The 22,598-nt window shown below is 35.0% G+C and overlaps 1 protein-coding gene across 1 annotated transcript; it reads left to right on the top strand.

The window, feature by feature from the left end:
* The first annotated feature begins 21,001 nt into the window (after positions 1–21,001).
* LOC137724606 (WPP domain-associated protein-like) lies at positions 21,002–22,039 on the top strand. Its single transcript, XM_068463366.1, has one exon. It carries the CDS (start codon positions 21,002–21,004, stop codon positions 22,037–22,039), a length of 1,038 nt encoding a protein of 345 aa, XP_068319467.1.
* The last annotated feature ends 559 nt before the right edge of the window (positions 22,040–22,598 follow it).

Genomic DNA, 22,598 nt, shown 5'->3' with positions numbered 1-22,598 from the left:
ATAATATATATTGTACATGTTTATTTGTAAAGCGACCGATGAAGACTTTCAAGATAATACTACGTTGGACACGAAAGGATAACGGGAGTCTTGGATTTATATTGGTTGTGAAAAGAATGGATAATATGTAAGCCAAAATTGCAAAAAAGGCATAAAGGATATAAAGAATTATTGAATGAAAAAGTGTGGATGTCCTTTTTAATTAAAGGGTAAGAAACTAGCAATTGATGATTATTCATAGAAATTATTGGAATGCATAATCACACAGTAATATAACATTTGAAGAGCCATTCATTTGTTGGTAGATTATCGTCGAAGAAGACTTCGTTGTCTAAAAAATAGCATTTCAATTTTTAGGAATGATAATGTGTGGGGAATAGGATGCTGAGATGGGTTTATTAGCTATCTTATTCATTTCTTGTTCTTGCGGCATATTCCCATTCTACACCTTGTTTTCAAGAAGTTTTGGAATGTATCATTTACGACGTCACGTGATATTATTGATTTATAGATCACAATATGAGTCGAAATTAATGTATATTATTAATAGATAGATACTCATGTTATAAACTTAAATATGAACACAAAAAGTGCATTTTAACCCAAAAAAAATGTTCAAAAAATTTGTTAATATCACATGACTGTCACAGTGGCACCACTGAAAACTTATCTTTGTTCTGCGCTCATAAAAAATGCTGTGGATTTGTACTGCTCGCTACTTAGGGAGAATGCCCTACCATTTAGACGGTACTTGGAAGTCTGTGAATTTTGGTCTGGAAAAGAAAACAAAGACGACAAGAAGATTAATTTTGTTTGCCATTTATTCAGCTGAGCCATGTTTCTATGTTTTGCTGTGTCTCTGGCTTTTTCTTTCTGATTTCGTGAACCTTTCCATGTTACGTTTGTAAACTAAATCTGCACAAACCTTGGCTTTGTTTAAGATTTCAGTTTTTGAAATGGGACAGGATGACTAGTTTTCAGAATTGTATATGAATCTAATAGTATAAATCGAGTTGAGATCTTCTTCGAATCTCTGTGTCCAGAGTCTAAAGATTCAAAGATTCGGACTGTTGAAGAAAGAAAAAGAGAGAATCAGACTCGTAGTTTGTGTTAAGTGAACCATTAAAATGGACTGATGAGGACTGCATCCACATGATTTAAAATAAATGGTTCGAATCTCTGGATCTGTTGGCTCCGGACATAAAAATCCGGATATGATCTCAATTTGTAAAAACCCATACTCTCTCTCTTTATTATTATTTGTGGGGGTTGCTATTCGTAATGGTTGAAATGGTCATGTTTGTGTTTATATTTTTTCACCTGTTAGTTTGACAAGTCATGTTCCTGTTAGCTTGTTAAGAAAACAAACCATGTCCAACACGGCTCGTTTGCTAGTTTTATTTTTAAGATGAGTTTTTAAGTAAATTGGACTCATTTTTTTAGGTATACATTAAGTTCAAAAAGTTAAATTAGTAATTTTACTTTTCTTTTTTCTAAACTACATTTGTTCCCATCTATATTTGCATGGGTAGGAAGTTTTGAAACAATTTAATTAACAGCTAATCAATTGATAAACAAAGCTACCAAAACAGTGGTTTGGAAGGACATAGACTTATAGTGTAAGTTGCCATCCAAATTTAATTTTCGTTGGAATTTTTATCCTAGATGGGTAAATTCTTATTAGGTAAGATTTTACTTGTTTTGTCTTTTAAACTCCCTTTGGTAGGGGAAGAACTAGATCAAAAAGGAAAACGAAAACGGAATTTAAACTCAGTTGATAAAAACGAGCACATTGGTTTGACCAACTGATTTAACAAATGCTGCAGTTCACAATAATGTTTACAAACACCAAGATTTAAGTTAATGCAAAATTTAAGTTAATGCAAACCCGCATCAACTTCATGATTCCACTCCACTTCAATAGTTGGGGAATAATGTTTGGCTACTCAATGACGAATAGGAACTCATACTCAAAACTCTTTTTGTTCGAATCACAAAGTTTTGTGCTTATAATCAGAACCTTCGTATTATGAATCACTCTGTAAAGATCATCTCTGGGAAAAGAAAAAAAAAAGAAGAATTAAAACTAAAGTTGTTTAGTCAATCTATTGTAGCAAAGTACATAAACGGTTTGTAATATTTTTACCAACTCCATTAATTTGTTTTATATAATTCGATAATTAAACGACCCTAATTTTATTTGATTTTTTGTAGAGACGATCTTTATGGAGTGATTTATAAGATGAACGGTTTAGACTATTAACATGAAGTTCTATGAATCGGCAACAAAAGTTTTAAGTAAGAACGCATCCTTTAAGTAGCAAAATATTATTCATATTTGTGTTCATATATAACTTACAATTTGCTAAAATTTCATTTTCCGTTGAAATCAATCATTGTCTAAGTTATAGTACATGTATGGAGTCTATTAAATGGAAGAAAACAAATTTTGGTAAAATAATCTAATCTGATCCAATTGATGAATTGACTTTCAGAGGAGACCCATAAAAATCTATTATTTAGGATTTGATACACTAACAACCTTTATTATTTTTATCATAATTTAATTGCATGGTGATCTTATCAATCTTTTTGTCTTTCAATTGGTGGAAGCAATTGTATATTATTGCAGAGGTGGTTGGCAAATCTAAAACCGTATGGATTCTTGTTTTGATTTCTTGTTGATTCTAAATAAAATTCAGTGTACTAGGAACACAGTTCGAATACTAAGTGTGTGACATCCCACGTCGTCCAGAGGAATGATCCTTATATGTATATTCTCATTATTACCTAGCACGAGGCTTTTTGGGAGCTCACTGGCTTCGGGTTCCGTACGAACTTCAAAGTTAAGCGAGAAAGGAGGCTTGAGCAATCCCATGATGGGTGACCCACTGGGAAGTTACTCGTGAGTTCCCAAAAACAAAACCGTGAGGGAATGGTAAGCCCAAAGCGAACATTATTGTGCTACGGTGGTGGAGCAGGTCCAGGAAGTGATCCGTCCCGGGTCGGGATGTGACAAAGTATCACAAAATAATTGATTGAATTTCTTTTTTCAAGTATCCAACTAATTGTTTTGTGACACTTAGTGCACCGAACACTATTCCTAGTACACTGAAAAATCTTTCGTTGATTATGATCCAAATTCATAAATTTTTTTTTGGTAGATGATAATTATTGAATTGACCCAAAACAAATTGGTACAAAAGCGCAAAGGCATAAAAAAATACAATGTAATCTTCTTTTTCTTTCGAGCTCATGCCTCTTTGTTAACAAAAAAAAAACGCACAATGAAACGAAAAACAATCTACATAATCATCCGATTTTCTTCCTACAAAATTGCATTATTTGCCAAACCTATATCAGCAGAACCAACCAAACCATGAGCAATAATTAAGGGGCAACCACCCGACCTGAAACATATATAAATTGTTGGGCAAATTGGTGATTGGAAAATGATTCCGGGCACTATTTTTCTTCTTTACACACTTATGTTTGTTTTTGTTTATTGATCTTGTCTTAATTTATTTAATTCAATGACAGAGGCGTGCATGCGGAGAAAATTGACGTAGAGAAAGCGAAGTTCCTATAGTTTCAATTTCACGATTTTAGATATAAAGTTCACTGATTGTTGCAATTCAGAAACAATAACTTAATTTTATAGGCAAAATTAACATACGAAGGACACATGCGATGGTACACTAAACTTCCTATAATGACCAAATCATAATTTTGATAAACTTTGCAATGCACATATCAAGAGAAAGCGAACGTTCTAGAAAGAATCGGCTCTTAGCATGGACTAAACCCATAACCATTAAATCCTTGATCAAGTATCAAATCATTATAAATTTGGGTAAAGTACAAAAAACTACCTCAACTATTGGGGTCACGATAGTTTCATACCTCATCTTTTAAAATTGATAATGTCATACCGCATCTTACAAATTTGTGACAATGTCATACCTCCGTCAATTTTTCTGTTAGTTTTTCTGTTAAATGCTGACGTGGCAAGAGACGGGGACCACTTTCTATTACAAAATTAATAAAATATTATTAAAAACTAAAAAAAATATTTAATATTTTTTAAATATTAAAATAATAAAAAAAAAGTAAAATTAAAAAAAAAGGTAAAGTACAAAAAACTACCTCAACTATTGAGGTCACGACAGTTTCATACCTCATCTTTTAAAATTGACAATGTCATACCGCATCTTACGAATTTGTGATAATGTCATACATCCGTCAATTTTTCTGTTAAGTGCTGACGTGACTTGATTCAGGACATACTTTCTATTAAAAAATTATTAAAAACTAAAAAACAATTATTTAATATTTTTTAAATATTAAAATAATAATAAAAAGCAGAGAAAAAAAAAACCATCAGTTTGTCCCTCTCCTCCCCTTCCCCCTCCTCTCTCTTCTCCCCATCTTTATTTTCTTCCCCCCACCTGCAAACCCAAAAAAATAAAAAAAATAAAAAAATTTTGAAAACCCAACAACCCCCCTGCGGAAGAACAAGAAGGAGAAGGAGGAGGAAGGAAAAAAAAAAAATTTCCCCCCTGTCGGTGCGAAAGAAGAAGAAGGGAGAAGGAGAAGGAGGAAGAAGAAGAAGAGGAAGAAAAAATTAAAAAAAATTTGAAAACCCATCAACACCCCCTGAGGAAGAAGAAGAAGGAGAAGGAGGAAGAAGAAGAAGAGGAAAAAAAAGAAGGGAAAAAAAGAAAATTTTTGAAAACCCATCAAACCCCAAATCCACCACTTTCATCCATTCTCCACATCCTCTTCCGCACCCATCCTCCACCTTCTCTGCGCACCTATCTTCCCGCCGACAGGATCTGGGGTTTTTTTTTTTTTTTTTTTTTTTTTTTCTGGGTTGCAGGAGGGAGAAGAGTGTGGGTGTGGGGAAATTGAGTGTGGGTGTGGGGGGAAGACAAATTGGATTTTTATTTTTTTTTGTTGGGATTTTCAGGTGGGGGAAGTAGATGAAGATGGGGAGAGGAGAGAGGAGGGAGGAGAGGGGAGGGGAGGGAAGAAATGAGGGTTTTTTTTCTTCTGCTTTTTATTATTATTTTAATATTTAAAAAATATTAAATAATTGTTTTTTAGTTTTTAATAATTTTTTAATAGAAAGTAGGTCTCGAATCAAGCCACATTAGCACTTAATAGAAAAACTAACAGAAAATTTGACGGAGGTATGACATTGTCACAAATTTGTAAGATGTGGTATGACATTGTCAATTTTAAAAAATAAGGTATGAAACTGTCGTGACCCCAATAGTTGAGCTAGTTTTTTGTACTTTACCTTTTTTTTTTTAAATTTTACATTTATTTATTATTTTAATATTTAAAAAATATTAAATATTTTTTTTAGTTTTTAATAATTTTTTTATTATTAGAAAGTGGTCCCCATCTCTTGTCACGTCAGCATTTAACAGAAAAACTAACAGAAAAATTGACGGAGTTATGACATTGTCACAAATTCATAAGATGCGGTATGACATTGTCAATTTTAAAAGATAAGGTATGAAACTGTCGTGATCCCAATGATTAAGAAGAGATATTTCAGTGTGCCGAGAGCACAGCCCGATACACAACTATTACAATACTAGGTAAACTAGGGAGTGTTTTCAGTGTACCAAAAAAAATTTCTCCATGTTATGGGTCAGTCTATATTAAGATAAATGCTTGAGAAAGAGCCCAAAAAAGCTAACTTGACATTCACTCATACTGTAAAACTCATGTTCCACGAACAAAGCCCAGTCATCCCAAAACTCAAGGCTTCACATGCAAATACCAAGTCCAGGAGTGAAGATTTTTATTGGGCTCATAAATCTCTAAGCTGCTTTCAAGTGCCGAATTCTAAGCATCCAAAGAAAAGAAATACTATCATGGGAGTCAAGACTGCAGAGCGTTGCACCGAGATCTCGCGTTCAATTACCATTTTCCCGCTTTATGTTGCATTGGCGGTCAAAAGAGATGATGTAACTTTTTTTTGGCAAGGAGATGATGTAACTTTTGGTGCCAATGGAATACTATGTTTTGAATTTTATGGGTCCTTTGGAATTGCAATTGTGGAAAGAGGGGCGGTGGCTGAAGAGAAGATGCCCACAAAAAATGCAAAAGTAATAGGACCCAATTACTTTTGTTTTTGTTGGATAAAATTGACAAGCAGTACTCTTCTGTCCAAACATATTACACTTTTTAGTTAAAATGGTTTTTTAAATTAGTACAAGTTTTTATTTTGGTCATTGAGATTGAAAACCGATACAAATGGTCCCGAGTTTGTTTACCGTCAATCATTATGGTGATTCTGTGAAAAAATCTCAGTTAAATTGAGCATATTTTTGTCTAATCAACCCCTCAACTTACTTTTCTATTTAACGGACATTTTTCACGGAATAACCATAATGATTGACGATGGACAAACTATAGATCATTTTTATTGATTTTCAATATCAAGGATAAAAATGAAGAATTATGTCAATTTCAGAGATAATTTAAACTAGAACGCCAACATATTAAATGTAGAAAATTAGATGAAGTTCATTTGAATATGTAAACCAATCAATTAGACAATTTTTTTATAAGATCAATAATACTTTATCGGTCTGGTGTGCTAGACTTTGTACCAGATTTAAGCCTAGATGCTATTTTACTTATATACCTCTATTCTATTATTTCATGTTATTAGCTTTAATTGATCATTTTGTTGAGATGTGAGTTTTAGAGTGCTTTCAAATTATCACAAGCGCTTTTGATCATATTTGACAAAAAAAGTTAAAAGTGATTATAGGTTCAAAATAGAACTTGAAAAATACTTTTTAGAAGCACTTTAATTGTTTTTTCAGAGTTTACCTGCATTTTTATTAAAATCTAAGGATCCAATAGCTAGGACTCATTTGCAAGTGCTTCCAAAATGATTAAAAGCACTTTTGGCAAAATTGATTTTGGATTCCAAAAACACTTTAAATTTTTTTTCAAGAGCCATTTATGTAACATCCCACATCGCCTAAGGGAGTGGATCCTGTAAGCCTTATATGTATATTCTTATCTTTACTTAGCATAAGCCCTTTTAGGAGCTCACTGGCTTCGGGTTCCATTGGAACTCCGAAGTTAAGCGAGTTGGGGGCAAGAACATTCCCATGATGGGTGACCCACTAGGAAGTTCTCGTGTGAGTTCCTAGAAACAAAACCGTGAGGGCGTGGTCGGGGTCCAAAGCGAACAATATCGTGCTACGATGGAGTCGAGCCTGGGATGTGGTGGGGGCCTAAGCGGGGATGTGACAATTTGGTATCAGAGCTAATCCCTGACCGGATATGTGCCGACGAGGATGTCGAGCCCCTAAGGGAGGTGGATTGTAACATCACACGTCGTCCAGGAGAGTGGATCTTGTAAGCCTTATATGTATATTCCCATCTCTACCTAACACGAGGCATTTTGGAAGCTCACTGGCTTCGAGTTCCATCTTAACTCCGAAGTTAAGCGAGTTGGGGGCGAGAGCATTCCCATGATGAGTGACCCACTGAGAAGTTCTTGTGTGAGTTCCCAGAAACAAAACCATGAGGGCGTGGTTGGGGCCCAAAGCGGATACTATCGTGCTACGGTGGAGTCAAACCCGGGATGTGGTGGGGGCCCAGGCCGGGATGTGACAACTTAGATTTTTAGTAAAAATTGATTTAAAAAACATTTTCTTCAAAAGCGTTTTCAAATATTTTAAAAGCAATATCAAACGAGCAAAATCTAAACTATTGGTCATACTATATAATTACTTAATCAAAAAGTATGGGGTCTCATCCAAGAAAAGAAGAGAGAGAAGTAAAGTTGGAGAGGTTCAAAAGTAATAGGACCCATTTACTTTAGAATTTACTGGATACAACTAACAAACAATCATATGCCCAAACATATTATGCTTTTTAGTTAAAATGGTTTTTGAAATTAGTATAAGTTCTCATTTTAGTCATTGAGATTAAAAATCACTATAAATGATCATCGAATTTGTCTACCATCAATCATTATGGTGATTCCGTGAAAAAGTTTCAGTTAAATTGAGCGTATTTTTGTCCAATCAGCCCCTCAACTTACTTTTCCATTTAACAGAGATTTTTCACGGAATGGCCAGAATGATTGACGGTGGACAAACTACAGACCGCTTCTATTATTTCATGTTATTAGCGTTAATTGATCATGTTGTTGATATGTGAGTTTTAGAGTGCTTTCAAATTATCACAAGCGCTTTTGATCATATTTGACAAAAAAAGTTAAAAAGTGATTATGGATTAAAAATAGAACTTGAAAAATGCTTTTTAGAAGCACTTTAAGTGTTTTTTTTTTCCAGAGTTTACTTGCATTTTTATTAAAATCCATGGATCCAACAGCTTGGACTCATTTGCAAGTGCTTCTAAAATGATTAAAAACGCTTTTAGCAAAATTGATTTTGGATTCCAAAAGCACTGTATTTTTTTTTTCAAGAGCCACTTAGATTTTTACTAAAGATTGGTTTCAAAAACATTTTCTTCAAAAACGTTTTCAAACATTTTAAAAGCAATTTCAGACGAGCAAAATCTAAACATTTGGTCATACTATATAATTCCTTAATCAAGAAGTATGGGGTCTCATCCAAAAGTCGAAAATAAATATGGACTAACGAGAAAATAAGAGAGAAATGTAAAGTTGGGGAGGTTCAATAGTAATAGGACCCAAGTACTTTTGAATTCGCTGGATACAACTAACCAGCAGTCCTCTATCCAAACATATTATGCTTTTTAATTAAAATGATTTTTGAAATTAGTGTAAGTTCTCATTTTAATCATTGAGATTGAAAATCACTACAAATGATCACCGAGTTTGTCTACCGTTAATCATTATAGTGATTCCGTGAAAAAGTTTCAGTTAAATTGAGTGTATTTTTGTCCAATCAACCCCTCAACTTACTTTTCCATTTAACGGAGATTTTTCACGGAATGACCAGAATGATTGACGATGGACAAACTATAGACCACTTCTATTGATTTTCAATATCAAAGATAAAAATGAGGAGTTATGTCAATTTCATAGATAATTTGAACTAGAATGCCAACATATTAAATACAGAAAATTAGATGAAGTTCATCTAAATATATAAACCAATCAATTAGACAATTTTTTATAAGATCAATGATACTTTATCTGACACGCCCCAATCCCAATGTCTGAAGGACAATGGAATGGCCACGTGCTGGCCGACACCCGAGAGTAATGCAAGCCATTTCATGAATGCATATGCTAAGAACATGTGAAACATGCAAAAAAATTTTGCGCATAACTATGCAATGTAATAATCAAATACAACCTTATCAAAATAATATAATAAGTTCAACTACCAACAAAATAATAGTGATAATGCATGACATGTTCAGAGCATACTACTAATTCAGAATACAAGCGGAATGTGTAATAGAAAGTGCTATTACAAGAATGTCCAAGTGGAGAGAATGACATACAATCACTGGTATGGGAATGCCTCGTAGCTCGGATTGTATGCCTTGTTCCTAGGTCCTGAGGGGGCACAAAACAAAACATGAGTGGACTAAGTTGATATATAGATAATACTAAAACAGTTATTCACCAACGTACTAACTCCCAATGTTTATGAAAACTCAATAGCATAATATGTAATAGGTTTTCCGAAAACCCTAGCGTGTCATAAAACTTCATAAAACATATATCATATAAAGTGTGCTTAGTAGTGGTATCACAAGGCATAAATAAATTTTCATTCACCCGAAGACAGTATCATTCACTCGTAGGCCCTACATCACCCGACTGAAGCCGTATAATGATATCATTCGCCCGTAGGCAGAAATAAATCTTCATTTGCCGGAAGACAATATCATTCGCCCGTAGGCCCTACATCACCCGACCGAAGCCATAAAATGATATCATTCGCCTGTAGGCAAATCGTATGAATAACCAGTAAGTAAGCACAATAAAAACATGAACATAATATTTCCAAAATATATGTATATATCTCAACGGAACTCAATAGCTCAAACATCATATCTTAAATCTTTTTGTCTTTCAATTGGTGGAAGCAATTGTATATTATTGCAGAGGTGGTTGGGAAATCTAAAGCCATATAGATTCTTGTTTTGATTTCGAGTTGATTCTAAATAAAATTCAGTATATTAGGAACACAGTTCGGATACTAAGTGTCACAAAATAATTGATTGAATTTCTTTTTTCAAGTATCCAACCAATTGTTTTGTGACACTTAGTGTACCGAACCCTATTTCCGGTACACTGAAAAATCTTCCGTTGATTATGATCCAAATTCATAACTTTTTTGCTAATTCTAATTAATTTTTTTTGGTAGATGATAATTATTGAATTGACCCAAAAAAAAGAAATATGGACTAATGAGAAAAGAAGAGAGAAGTAAAGTTGGAGAGGTTCAAAAGTAATAGGACCCAATTACTTTAGAATTTGCTGGATACAACTAACAAACAGTCTTATGTCCAAACATATTACACTTTTTAGTTAAAATGGTTTTTGAAATTAGTATAAGTTCTCATTTTAGTCATTGAGATTGAAAATCACTACAAATGATCACCAAGTTTGCCTACCGTCAATCATTATGGTGATTCTGTGAAAAATTTTCAGTTAAATTGAGCGTATTTTTGTCCAGTCAACCCCTCAACTTACTTTTCCATTTAACGGAGATTTTTCACGGAATAACCAAAATGATTGACGGTGGACAAATTACAGACCATTTCTATTGATTTTCAATATCAAGGATAAAAATGAGGAGTTATATCAATTTCAGAGATAGTTTGAACTAGAACGCCAACATATTAAATGTAGAAAATTAGATGAAGTTCATCTGAATATGTAAACCAATCAATTAGACAATTTTTTATAAGATCAATAATACTTTATCGATCTGGTATGCTAGACTTTGCACTAGATTTAAGCCTAGATGCTATTTTACTTATATGCCCTTATTCTATTATTTCATGTTATTAGCGTTAATTGATCATTTTGTTGAGGTGTGAGTTTTAGAGTGCTTTCAAATTATCACAAGCGCTTTTGATCATATTTGACAAAAAAAGTTAAAAGTGATTATAGGTTCAAAATAGAACTTGAAAAATGCTTTTTAAAAGCACTTTAAGTGTTTTTTCAGAGTTTACCTGCACTTTTATTAAAATCTAAGGATCCAACAGTTAGGGCTCATTTGCAAGTGCTTCTAAAATGATTAAAAGCGCTTTTGGCAAAATTGATTTAGGATTCCAAAATCACTTAAAATTTTTTTTGAAGAGCCACTTAGATTTTTACTAAAGATTGGTTTCAAAAACATTTTCTTCAAAAACTCAAACATTTTAAAAGCAATTTCAGACGAGCAAAATCTAAAATATTGGTCATACTATATAATTCATTAATCAAGAAGTATTGGGTCACATCCAAAAGTCAAAAAGAAATATGGACTAATGAGAAAAGAAGAGAGAAAAGTAAAGTTGGAGAGGTTCAAAAGTAATAGGACCCAATTACTTTTGAATTTGCTGGATACAACTAACAAGCAGTCCTCTGTCCAAACATATTACGCTTTTTAATTAAAATGGATTTTGAAATTAGTATAAGTTCTCATTTTAGTCATTAAGATTGAAAATCGTTACAAATGATCATCGAGTTTGTCTACCGTGAATCATTATGGTGATTCTGTGAAAAAGTTTTAGTTAAATTGAGTGTATTTTTGTTCAATCAACCCCCAACTTACTTTTCCATTTAATGGAGATTTTTCACGAAATAACGAGAATGATTAACGATGGACAAACTACAGACCACTTATATTGATTTTCAATATCAAAGATAAAAATGAAGAGTTATGCCAATTTCAGAGATAATTTGAACCAGAACACCAACATATTAAATGCAGAAAATTAGATGAAGTTCATCTGAATATGTAAACCAATCAATTAGATAATTTTTTATAAAATCAATGATACTTTATCTGACACACCCGATACCCGTGTCTGGAGGACAACAGAATGGTCATGAGCTGGCTGACACTCGAGGGTGACGCAAGCCATTTCATGAATGCATATGCTAAGAACATGTGAAACATGCATAAAAATTTCGCGCATAATTACGCAATGTAATAATCAAATACAACCTTATCAAAATAATATAATAAGTTCAACTGCCAATAAAATAATAGTGATAATGTATGACATGTTTAGAGCATACTACTAATTCAGAATACAAGCGGAAGGTGTAACAAAAAGTGCTATTACAGGAATGTCCAATCGGAGAGAAGGACATAAAGTCACTGGTATAGGAATGCCTTGGAGCTCAGATCGTATGCCTCGTTCCTAGGTCTTAAGGGGGCGCAAAACAAAACATGAGTGGACCAAGTTGATATAGAGATAATACTAAAGCAGTTATTCACCAACGTACTAACCCCCAAAGTTTAGAAAACTCAATAGCATAATATGTATTAGGTTTTTTGAAAACCCTAGCATGCCATAAAACGTCATAAAACATATATCATATACAGTGTGCTTAATAGTGGTATCACAAGGCATAAATAAATCTTCATTCACCCTTAGGCCCTACATCACCCGACCGAAGCCCGTATAAGGATATCATTCGCCCGTAGGCAAAAATAAATCTTCATTCGCTCGAAGGCAGTATCATTCACCCGTAGGCCTTACATCACCAGACCGAAACAATGAAATGATATCATTCGCCTATAGGCAGATAGTATGAATAACCAGTAAGTAAGCACAATAAAAACATGAACATAATATTTCTAAAATATATGTATATATCTGAACGGAGCTCAATAGCTCAAACATCATATCTTAAATCATATTCGTGAATATCTCAATAAACGTAAATCCACATTTCATAAAGCGTAAATCCAATTTACTCATTAACGTTTCATAAATGTAGTCATAAAATCATGTTTTTCATGTATGCATTTCTAGTAATAAAATTATGCATTTTGGAAAGGGTCCACTCACAGATACACCGTCGTCGAAAAGCAATGCGAACTAGGGAGGATGGAAACGCCACTAACAGACGCATCTAAGCACATAAAGGTACTAATTAATAAAACTATACTAAAAAGATTGAATTTCGAGAAACAGACGTCATAAACGAATTTAGGACGTGGAAAAACCTAAGGGGGAACCTCAGGTACCCCCATGTGCCGCCGTCGAGTTGGGTCGCCGAAAAATTGGCTGAAAAAGTTGCCAATGACGACAGTGGAGCACAATACTTCCGATAGAGGCACGTGTGCTCCACGCACCAGCCAAGACAGGCGCCCATGCGCAGACCCACGCGCTGACTGGGATCTGGGATCCTATCGGGTTGGGTCGGATCTAGGTTCTAGGTTTGGGCTTGGCTTAGTGGGTTGAAACTCTAGGTTGGGCCGAGTATCAATTAGGTTTGGATCTAGGTTTAGGGGTATCGGGTCGGGTCGACCCGGTTTCAACAATTATTTTGTTGGCCGTTGAACTTATTATATTATTTTGAGAAGGTTGTATTTGATTATTACATTGCGTAGCTATGCATGAAATTTTTATGCATGTTTCACATGTTTTCAGCATTTGCATTCATGAAATGACTTGCGTCACCCTCGGGTGTCGGCCAGCACGTGGCCATCCCATTGTCCTTCGAACATTGTGATCGAGGCGTGTCATGATCGGTCTGTTGTGCTAGATTTTGTACCGGTTTTAAGCCTAAATTATGTTTTACTTATATGCATGTATTCTATTATTTCATGTTATTAGCATTACTTGATCAGGTTGTTGAGATGTGAGTTTTAGAGTGCTTTCAAATTATCACAAGCGCTTTTGATCATATTTGACAAAAAAAGAAGAAGTTAAAAGTGATTATGGGTTCAAAATAGAACTTGAAAAATGCTTTTAAAAGCACTTTAAGTATTTTTTTTTTTCAGAATTTATCTGTATTTTTATTAAAATCCAAGGATCCAACAATTAGGGCTCGTGACAGACCCCGACCCGGAATGTCCACTAGGACCCCAAATCGACCTGTGTTGGCCGACACCTACAAGGTGACGAAGCCATAAAATGTGATAGTGTATAAAAAGTGAATAAATTTGAATCTAAAAGTGTCTAAATACCAGAATGCGCTACGAGTGGGAGCAAACCCAGTTCACACGCGATGTCAGAGCATAAGTAAGGTACAGTAGTGTGGGTAAGAATCATAACCTTAAAAGTAGCCACCAATACTAAGATTAGCTATATATCCTCATCGATACGAACTCAGCAGTTAAAATCTGAAGGGGTACAAAACAGAAAGTGTGAGTAAGCAGTAAAACCAAGCTTCCCAAAACTATTACCATTCTAATAGTAATAAACCCTCACTGTAATTCCCTTATCGTTTTCTATAGGACATTACAACATATATACATATATCCAAACCATACTCAGAAATGACCAAAACCACGGTTTGCCATCAACTCCATCATACATTAATAAGTAGGCCAAATGAACTTAATCAATACAAAATGATATATCAATCAGAGTCATCTAAAATGACATGTACAACTTATCCATATCTCATCAATCATGGCTAGCATATAAGTCGGAGTCACATATAGTGACCTGTACGACTTATCCATATCTCATCAATCATGGCTAGCATATAAGTCGGAGTCACCTCTTGTGACCTGTACGACTTATTCATATCTCATCAATCATGACTAGCAAATAGCTCAATAAGTATACCTGCACACGAGTCAGAACCACCTAAAGTGGTCTGTACGACAGGACTGGGTGTAAATAAATACGCTCAAGTGCTACGATCACGTGAAGACTGTACAAATAATCGCGGGTCACCTACGAGTCGAAACCACCTAAAGTGGTCTGTACGACAGGACTGTGCACCTACCTTCGATCTAAGGTGAGCGTAAGGTGCGGGAGGTGAACATCACGTGAAGGACTGTGCCCTGGTCACGGGCGGGAGCACTAACACCGAGGTGCAGGTTTATGAGCTATACTATATCTCAACACAATCGTACTCACTACCATCACTAACATCAACATGTACTCACCTGAAGCTTACCTAGGCGTCCACGACGTCATATATCACTCCAAAGCATTCACAATAGTTAGGTTCAGGTAATATGCATATGAATATGCCATGATGCAATCTATACCCAAACATTTCATGATATTTCCAAAATATATAATACGGCGTAATATGTACAATCAATAACACCCTACTCCTAAACTATTTACTTTTGAGAGTAATCATCAGTATTAAGCCCAATTAGACCCTAGTTACATTAACTATTATTACTTACCTTTCCTTACTTCAATTTCTTGATTCTTCACGCATTGATTCATGATCAACGTTAATCGCCAAATCATAAAGCTAAATCTCACACTTCCCACCAATGTCCTTCACATTGCTCAATTCACTAAACAAGGCTATTGTCTCAATTATTTAATCTCATTTATTATATGGCTGCATCTAACGTCTTGTTAGACTGCCTACGTACCCTAAACAAGGATCAAGCCATTCGTAGTTCGAAATGATTAATTGTAGGTAACAAGCATAGATCACTATAGAAGTGCTTGTGGAACTATCAATTATATGCCTATGAAAGAAAACGACCTACTCACCTGGAGTCCACGCTATGATTATCTTGCACGCATATCGAGACATCACGATCTATCGTCGCCTGCCACGAAGTCCAAAAGTGAACGGAAGATGGTCAATTTTGCCCACAAAGCCGGCGGGTGCCTAAAACTTTCCGATGTCGATTCGTCTTCTACAGTGGTCCAATGGGGTCAAGGTTGGTTGGGTTTTTCTCTTGGGATGATGGGCTACAAAGCCCAAGTGGTGGCATCGGCCATCACTTTGCCGATTTGCTGGAAAATCAAAAAGAGTGGCCGGAGCACCGTTGATTTTCGTCGACTTTCGTGGCCTCAAGTTGCCATATACCAAGGTTAATCAAGGTGGTTCTTGGGTGGGTTTTGTAGAGGGGAATGAGAGCTTCAAGATGGTGGTGGTGGCGTCAAAAAACTCCACCGGAGTTGGCCGGAATCGGCCTTGGAAAATGGGAACTTGTGGTGGGTTTGGGTGGACGAGAAAGCCACTTCCCTTCTTTTTTCTTTTTTTTTTTTTTTTTTTTCTCTTTCTTTCCTCCTTTCTGATTTTTCCTTCACCCCACAAAGTGGGGATTTAATTTAATTAACACTAAACCTTGAATAACCAATTTCGAACGTCCGTAACTATACTGTTATAATCCGGACTCGCAAACGGCTTTCGCCTATACGTTCGTACCAACGAGTACTACGAGGATATGCTAAAAGAATAAGTCTCACATCTCTCAAGTCGATAGTCAACAGAGGTCAAAGTCCTTACCTCTAGGGCAATTTCGTAAATTCGCGCTTTTAAAATATAATAAAAACGTAAAATTTGGAACGGGTTGTCACAGCTCGTTTGTGAGTGCTTTAAATGATTAAAAGTGCTTTTGATAAAATTGATTTTGGATTCCAAAGGCACTTAAATTTTTTTTTCAAGAGCAATTTAGATTTTTTCTAAAGATTGGTTTGAAAAACTTTTTCTTTAAAAGCGTCTTTAAACATTTTAAAAACAATTTCAGATGAGCAAAATCTAAACTATTAGTCATACTATACAATTCCTTAATCAAGAAGTATGGGGTATCATCCAAAAGTCAAAAAGAAATATGGATTAATGAGAAAATAAGAAAGAAAAGTAAAGTTGGAAAGGTTCAAAAGTAATGCGACCTAATTACTTTTGAATTTGCTGGATACAACTAACAAGCAGTACTCTGTCCAAACATATTACGCTTTTTAGTTAAAATGGTTTTTGAAATTAGTATAAGTTCTCATTTGAGTCATTGAGATTGAAAATTCCTACAAATGATCACCGAGTTTGTCTATCATTAATCATTATGGTAATTCTGTGAAAAAGTTTCAGTTAAATTAAGCATATTTTTGTCCAATTAACCCCTCAACTTACTTTTCCATTTAACGGAGTTTTTTCACGGAATGACCAAAATGATTGGCGGTGGACAAACTACAGACCACTTCTATTGATTTTCAATATCAAGTATAAAAATGAGGAGTTACGTCAATTTTAAAGATAATTTGAACTAGAACACCAACAAATTAAATGCAGAAAATTAGATGAAGTTCTTCTGAATATGTAAACCAATCAATTAGACAATTTTTTATAAGATCAATGATACTTTTTTGGTCTAGTGTGCTAGATTTTGTGCCAGATTTAAGCCTAGATGTTGTTTTACTTTATGCCTCTATTTCATTATTTCATGGTATTAGCGTTAACTGATCATGTTGTTGAGATGTGAGTTTTAGTGTGCTTTCAAATTATCACAAGCGCTTTTCATTACATTTGACAGAAAAAAGTTAAAAGTGATTATGGGTTCAAAAGTTCATGCTTTTTAAAAGCACTTGAAGTGTTACCGTGAGGGAATGGTAAGTCCAAAGCGGACAATATCGTGCTATAGTGGTGGAGCGGGCCTGGGAAGTGATCCACCTTGGACCGGGATGTGACACTTTTAAATATTTTAAAAACAATTTTAGACGAGAAAAAATTAAACTATTGGTCATACTATATAGTTCCTTAATAAAAATGTACGGGGACTTAACCAAAAGTTGAAAAGAAATATGGACTAATGAGAAAAGAAGAGAAAAAAATATGGTTGGAAAACACTTTAAATTTTTTTCAAGAGCCACTTAGATTTTTACTAAATATTGGTTTCAAAAACATTTTCTTCAAAAGCATTTTTAAACATTTTAAAAGCAATTTCAGACGAGCAAAATCTAAATTATCGGTCATACTATATAATTTCTTAATCAAGAAGTATGTGGTCTCAACCAAAAGTTGAAAAGAAATATGGACTAATGAGAAAAGAAGAGAAAAAAATACAGTTGGAAAGCATTTTAAAGTTTTTTCAAGAGCCACTTAGACTTTTACTAAAGATTGGTTTCAAAAATATTTTATTCAAAAGCGTTTTTAAACATTTTAAAAGCAATTTCAAATAAGCAAAATCTAAACTATTGGTCATACTATATAATTCTTTAATCAAGAAGTATGAGGTCTCAACCAAAAGTTTAAAAGAAATAGGGACTAATGAGAAAAGAAGAGAAAAATTTACAGTTGGAAAGCACTTTAAATTTTTTTCAAGAGCCACTTAGATTTTTACTAAAGATGAGTTTCAAAAACATTTTGTTCATAAGCGTTTTTAAACATTTTTAAACAATTTTAGATGAGCAAATTCTAAACTATCGGTCATATTATATAATTCCTTAATCAAGAAGTATGGGGTCTCAACTAAAAGTTGAAAAGAAATATGGACTAATAAGAAAAGAAAAGAAAAAAATACAGATGGAAAACACTTTAAATCTTTTTTCAAGCGCCACTTAGATTTTTACTAAAGATTAGCTTCAAAAATATTTTATTCAAAAGCATTTTTAAACATTTTAAAAGCAATTTCAGACGAGCAAAATCAAAACTATTGGTCTTGCTATATAATTCCTTAATCAAGAAGTATGGGGTCTAAATTAAAAGTTGAAAATAAATATGGACTAATGAGAAAAGAGGAGAAAAAAATACGGTTGCAAAGCACTTTAATTTTTTTTCAAGAGCTACTCAGATTTTTACTAAAAATTGATTTCAAAAATGTTTTCTTCAGAAGCCTTTTTAAACATTTTAAAAGCAATTTCAGACGAGCAAAATCTAAACTATCAGTTATACTATATAATTCCTTAATCAAGAAGTATGATGTCTCAACCAAAAGTTGAAAAGAAATATGGACTAATAAGAAAAGAAGAGAAAAAAATACAATTGGAAAGTACTTTAAATTTTTTTCAAGAGTCACTTAGATTTTTACTAAAGATTGGGTAAAAAACATTTTCTTCAAAAGCTTTTTAAAACATTTTAAAAGTAATTTCAGACGAGCAAATTCTAAACTATTAGTCATACTATATAATTCCTTAATCAAGAAGTATGTGGTCTCAACCAAAAGTTGAAAAGAAATATGGACTAATGAGACAAGAAAAGAAAAAAAATGCAGTTGGAAAACACTTTAAATTTTTTTCAAGAGCCACTTAGATTTTTACTAAAGATTAGTTTTTTCACATCCCGGCCCGGGCGGGACTACTTCCCGGGCCCGACTCCACTACCGTAGCACGATATTGTCCGCTTTGGGCTTACCATTCCCTCACGGTTTTGTTTTTGGGAACTCACGAGCAACTTCCCAGTGGGTCACCCATCATGGGATTGCTCTAGCCCTCTTCTCGCTTAACTTCGGAGTTCCTACGGAACCTGAATCCAGTGAGCTCCCAAAAGGCCTCGTGCTAGGTAGGGATTGAAATATACATATAAGGATCACTCCCCTGGGCGATGTGGGATGTCACAATCCACCCCCCTTAGGGGCCCGACGTCCTCGTCGGCACATCACGGCCAGGGATAGGCTCTGATACCAATTTTCACATCCCGACCCGGGCGGGACTACTTCCCGGGCCCGACTCCACTACCGTAACACGATATTGTCCGCTTTGGGCTTACCATTCCCTCACGGTTTTGTTTTTGGGAACTCACGAGCAACTTCCCATTGGGTCACCCATCATGGGATTGCTCTAGCCCTCTTCTCGCTTAACTTCGGAGTTCCTACGGAACCCGAATCCAGTGAGCTCCCAAAAGGCCTCGTGCTAGGTAGGGATTGGAATATACATATAAGGATCACTCCCCTGGGCGATGTGGGATGTCACAAGTTTCAAAAATATTTTATTCAAAAGCTTTTTTAAACATTTTAAAAGCAATTTTAGACAAACAAAATCTAAATTGTTGGTCATACTATATAATTCCTTAATCAAGAAGTATGGGGTCTCAACTAAAAGTTGAAAAGAAATATGGACTAATGAGAAAAGAAGAGAAAAAAATACAATTGGAAAGCACTTTAAATTTTTTTAAGAGCCACTTAGATTTTTACTAACAATTGGTTTCAAAGACATTTTCTTCAAAATCATTTTTAAACATTTTAAAAATAATTTCAGACGAGCAAAATCTAAACTATCGATGATACTATATAATTCCTTAATCAAGACGTATGGGGTCTCAACTAAAAGTCGAAAAGAAATATGGACTAATGAGAAAAGAAGAGAAAAAAATACGGTTGGAAAGCACTTTATATTTTTTTTAGAGTCACTTAGACTTTTACTAAAGATTTGTTTCGAAATTATTTTATTCAAAAGCGTTTTTAAACATTTTAAAAGCAATTTTAAAAGAGCAAAATCTAAACTATTGATCATACTATGGAATTCCTTAATCAAGAAGTATGGGTGCTAACCAAAAGTTAAAAAGAAATATGGACTAATGAGAAATGAAAAGGAAAAAAAGAAAAGGAAAAAAATAAAGTTGGAGAGGGTGCCCAATGAGAACAAATTGACCGTACGCTTACGTCACGTCACAAATTTTCGCACCAAGTTCAAAGCCCTGCCTCTCGCGCTCACCGAATCCACCCCAAAGCCCAGAAGTTCTGTTTCTCCACAAACCCTAAAAATCCAGACCACAAAATTGGAAAAGTTTCCGTTCAGACGAAAGCAAGCAGCTTTTCCCAAAATTCACACACGTCGCGGGATTTTCAAACAGTATCAGCAGTGGATTCAGCTTCTTCACTGGCAAGTAGCTTTTTTTGTGGTTCCATTTTTTGGAATTTTGGATTTTGAATTTGTGATTATTTTTTTGGTGTTCTGGAGCTGGTTTCGTGGAAGCTCTGTTTGGTTGCCGAGAAAATGCAAGAAACTGGAAATATAAAATAATTTGAATTGGGTATTGCATTTTTATTAGCACTTGAGCAGGTTCCCTTGTAATTTGATTCACATTTTCGTGAAATTTAATTGTGATTTTTCCTAATTTTTTTCTTTTTTAACTTTTGCAGTTCAACGGGTCTGCATATTGGTGGTGATGTTCGTTTTATACTTGCGAAGAACCTAAGAAGTTATGGAAAGACTGGAATTACTCATTTCAGAAAGTCTTGGCAGTTTGAAAGACAGACTGGAATTACTCATTTCAGAAAACCGCCACCTCAGAGATTTGCTTGCAAATAAGGAAAGGGAAGTTCAGTGCCTTTCACTTCAAGTTTCTGAAGCTGCTGAGAAGATGTCAGAACACTCCATGGCTGAGGCAAAGTTGTTAAAAACAACTGCAAATCTGAAATCAGCAGTCGAAGATGCGGACATTGAAGCTTTATTTGTTGAAGATGCATATGCTTGCATTCTCAGAGGAATGATGGATCAAATTAACTGCATAGTTGAAACTGTCTTTCAACAGGTGGAAGAAATGGTTAGCTCGGCAAATGCATCAGTCTGTGAACGGCAGCAGGAGCAGGATTTTAAAGCAGATATAGAAGCACCGGTGATGAGGAATTGTATTTGGAGTAATCGGGACCGGTTTTATGGCAATAAGAATTTGAACTGGCATGGAAGGATGGAAGAGATATCAAGTTTACGTGAGGAATTAGATATCATTTCTAAATCACTATTACGTGAGGAAGTAGACGAAGAGAGTAATAATCATAAGAAGGGCGACAGTTCACACCACAAGGTTTTGAACAATCTTAAATCATCGCCGTCATTGTCATTGATGTCCTCATCAACCTCAACATCTACATCATCATCTCTTTGGGAAGTGGATGTCAACCGGCTTACGCATATGTCAACAGATGAATTGAAAAGCTATATGACTAAATTGGAGAGAAGTCATGAGTCTGAAGTGCTAGGTTTGACTGAGCAAATTTTCAGCCTGAGGAGAGAATTTTTTAGAGAAGGGGGATCCTCTTTGCCGTCAAAGAAAAGCAAGGAGTTTGACATGTTGCGTGGGAGAATCTCCGAGGTTATTACCAAATTAGATGAAGTTCTTGTTGAAAAGGAGGAAGTTGCTACATGTGGTAATAAGGAAGAAAGTCTTAGCGGTTTGAAAGAGAGACTGGAATTTACTCATTTCAGAAAACCACCACCACAGAGATTTGCTTGCAAATAAGGATAGGGAAGTTGAGGTTGCGAACACAGAGAGATTAAAGGCAGAACTTGAAAGAGAGCAGTTGCGAAGCCCCTTCATGTCCCCTCCCTGGAAATAACACGCCTAGAGCGCGGTTCAGCCCCTCCCCTCGCCGGAAAACCCGACTGGTTATGCTGCTGCTGCTGTCCGGTTCTGGTTCTGCTGCTGCTGCTTTCTCTCTTCCACAATCTTCTGACTGACTGAAACCGACGAGATTGACGCCACCAAGGCACCCGCCGACGACCATGAGACCTGATCTGAGGAGGCTAGGTCATGGCGATGTGGGGTGGTTGCCGTTGATGTGTTGGATTGGGGCTAAGGAGGTCGTGGTATTGGAGGGGAGGAAGAAGGTCATGACTCCCGGTGGTGGGTTTTTATTTTATTGTTGATGGTTTTTTTTTTTTTTTTTTTTTTAATATATTAAATTTAACAGTGTTAAATTCTGGTTAAGTGGATGGACGTAATTAGAGATAAGGCATGTTTCCCATAAAAAAAAAAAAAAAATTAGAGATGAGACATGTACTTAGGGACAGCAGATCCA

This window comes from Pyrus communis, chromosome 2 (genome assembly GCF_963583255.1).
Source record: "Pyrus communis chromosome 2, drPyrComm1.1, whole genome shotgun sequence".
Lineage (NCBI taxonomy): Eukaryota > Viridiplantae > Streptophyta > Magnoliopsida > Rosales > Rosaceae > Pyrus > Pyrus communis.
Note: the sequence above shows the minus strand (reverse complement) of the source record. Positions and strands in the feature narration are given on the sequence as shown.